The 2,613-nt window shown below is 34.6% G+C and overlaps 1 protein-coding gene across 1 annotated transcript in view; it reads right to left on the bottom strand.

The window, feature by feature from the left end:
* The window catches only part of KLHL5 (kelch-like family member 5), a 55,284-nt gene extending 53,085 nt beyond the window's left edge, over positions 1–2,199 (bottom strand). Inside the window, exon 1 of the mRNA XM_005877440.2 lies at positions 1,420–2,199. Within this exon, the coding sequence (XP_005877502.1) occupies positions 1,420–1,802 (383 nt within the window). The 5' untranslated portion in view covers positions 1,803–2,199. The remainder of the gene's footprint in view (positions 1–1,419) is intronic.
* Positions 2,200–2,613: the final 414 nt, after the last annotated feature.

Raw genomic sequence — 2,613 nt, 5'->3', positions numbered from 1 at the left:
AACAAACAAAAAAACCCAAAACAATGAAACCACATTAATTCAGTTGATCTCCATATTAAAATTATTAGTTTCCTCTAATCTCAAGATAATGCCAAGTCACAAACTAATTAAAAAATTTAAAAATTAAAAAAAAGAAAAATTAAAAAAGTAAATATACTAGTTATCTATGTAAAGATATTCCCTTCTCTCCATTACACAAATGATAATAGATGATTAGTCTATATTTATCACTATTCCGACACCACAGTTTATAATTCAATATTCTGAAGGTTAGAAGGGAAGGCAGTCAATATCCCTAAGTAAGATTTATTTGGTGTTTTTTTTTCCTAAGTAAGAGATATTTGAATATAAGAACTCATTTTGTCTCCATCTCCTACATTAATAATCAACATACAAATTACAAGTGTTATCAAAACCTGCAAAGGTTTTTAAAAGGAAAAGAATCCATAACCAAACTAAACAAATGATAAGCTATGTACGCCTTTAAATATTTTGAAATATTTGAGTGTAGATGAAAAGAAAGGTGACTTTCATGTTCTAACTTGTTACATAATATTGTACAGTAGTTTATACTAGTTAATAAGAAAATCCATTTCAAAGATAAAACCAGGTTCCAAGGATGAATATGGATAAAGTCATTATGAAATTACCGATGTTTTATTTTCTCCCCTCAAACTCATTTCCCCTCCTTCTTGCCCCCTTTCACCAGCTGACCACAACTAGCCCTCTACATTCCTTTAAACTCTCCTGAAGGAATGTCCCTCATTTCCCTAAATAGCACAATTTTCAGTGAAGTGAAGGTAACAGGAATTAGTAGCTGTCATCTTAGAAAGAGACATGTTACTGTATTCTCTGTATTAGTCTGGAGAGCTGCAACATAGACAAGACAAAGAGAAATAACCATAAAAAAGGACTACTGACACATACATGGTGTAAAAAAATTATTGACAACTACCGTGTTATCTCCTTATAAAACCTTTCATTTTCATTAAGATTTTAAAATGACTCTCTATAATCTGTTGCAAACTAAAATGTCATAAAAAATTTATACACTAGAAATGTCTCCAATAGTTTTGCTATGATTAGGAAAGGTAAAAGAATGAAACAAACTGCAAGGCAATGATGTATAAAACTGTTATTATATATTCTTTTCAAGGCAGAGCCAGATCTATATATGGAACACAAGATTATTTTAAAAAGAATGCTATTTGTTGTCTTTATAATTTTACAGAATTAATATTAGAATATTCTTAAAACCTAGCAAAAGTCCCACATTTGCATACCAAGGTATTATATATGTGTATGTACGAGGCACATACATATATATTCATAAATTTTAAATAATAATACTAAGTTATCTTAAAACATTATAGAGAATACACCCCACCCCCCATTTCTAACAGTAAGAAAATCATCGACCTGCATGAACTGGAATCAGATTCATTTTCCTCTTCACTAGTGCCATCATCCACTTCTGGTCTATCCAGCCAGTGTGCACCGCCACAGTCTTCTGCTGTAAACTCAAATGCAGGGACTTCAGAGGTGGATGCCATTGGCCAAGAAGGTGAACTCTGAAAATCCAGTTGGCTGGACCTTCGGTAACCAATTGAAGCCAGAGGCAATTGTAGGCTACATGGATCTAAAAACTTTCTCCCACCGTTTGCTCCAGTCTGTCCTCGATTCCAAAATTCTCCCTGCTGGCTGTCAACTGTAGGATTAGGAGATGATGCTTGATGGCCAAACCACCTCCATCTGATTTTCAAAATCTGCTTCACATCAAACTCTTTACGAGAACCAGACATCCTCAGAGAAACCAAGTGATCGTCTAGGCAACGGGCAAAAAGCACTGCACACAGATCTGTGCATCCAACCAAGACAAGAGAAGTATATGCCCTGCTGTACACAATAAACAGATTGAAAAGAAAATAAATCACATTCACATATATATCTACATTTACTTTTACACAGGATGTCAGATTATAAAGAACAAAGGATAATGAATAAAGATGAAACACGGTGGAACATTCCGTTCAATCAGAGCAAACTCATCCACCTATCCTGAAGCAGCTAGCCCACTTTCCTCTGCTCTCCTTTCCCATACTGACCATTAGCTCTCACAAACACTGACAGCATTCATTAAAGCCCTTTCAAATGCAGAACACTACCCCCTTTCCTTAAACCACAAATGACAGAAAGCACTATCCTTCACAGTATCAGTCTCTGCTGCTTAGTGTATTAACTCTTTTATTGCTGAAACAAGAAATTTATTCCAGAGCATTTTCCTTTGTACTTAAAAATCACTGTAAAACTAAAGTGTCTCTATTTTTACACAAAGCTCCTACATGAGATAGCACAAAAGAATAGTTTTTTAATAAGCATTTTTTTAATTAGATGAGTTCTAGTGGTTTTTCAAGCTGTGCTCTTTGGATGGGGGATGAGGAGGGAGGAACGGAACAAAAGGTGAGGTTCCAGTTTGTTGCTTTCCACCTCTATCTTCTCCCTTTAGGAAAGGAGTGCATTTCTTTAATAGAGTAAGATCCTGGGTAAGATTTCATTTGAGCAAAGAATAAGGAGAAAAAGTTTGAAACTACAAAGATCAAAATACGGCAGTAC

The sequence above is a fragment of the Myotis brandtii genome, unplaced genomic scaffold, assembly GCF_000412655.1.
Source record: "Myotis brandtii unplaced genomic scaffold, ASM41265v1 scaffold520, whole genome shotgun sequence".
Classification (NCBI taxonomy): domain Eukaryota; kingdom Metazoa; phylum Chordata; class Mammalia; order Chiroptera; family Vespertilionidae; genus Myotis; species Myotis brandtii.
This window is presented reverse-complemented; position numbering and strand designations above follow the sequence as displayed.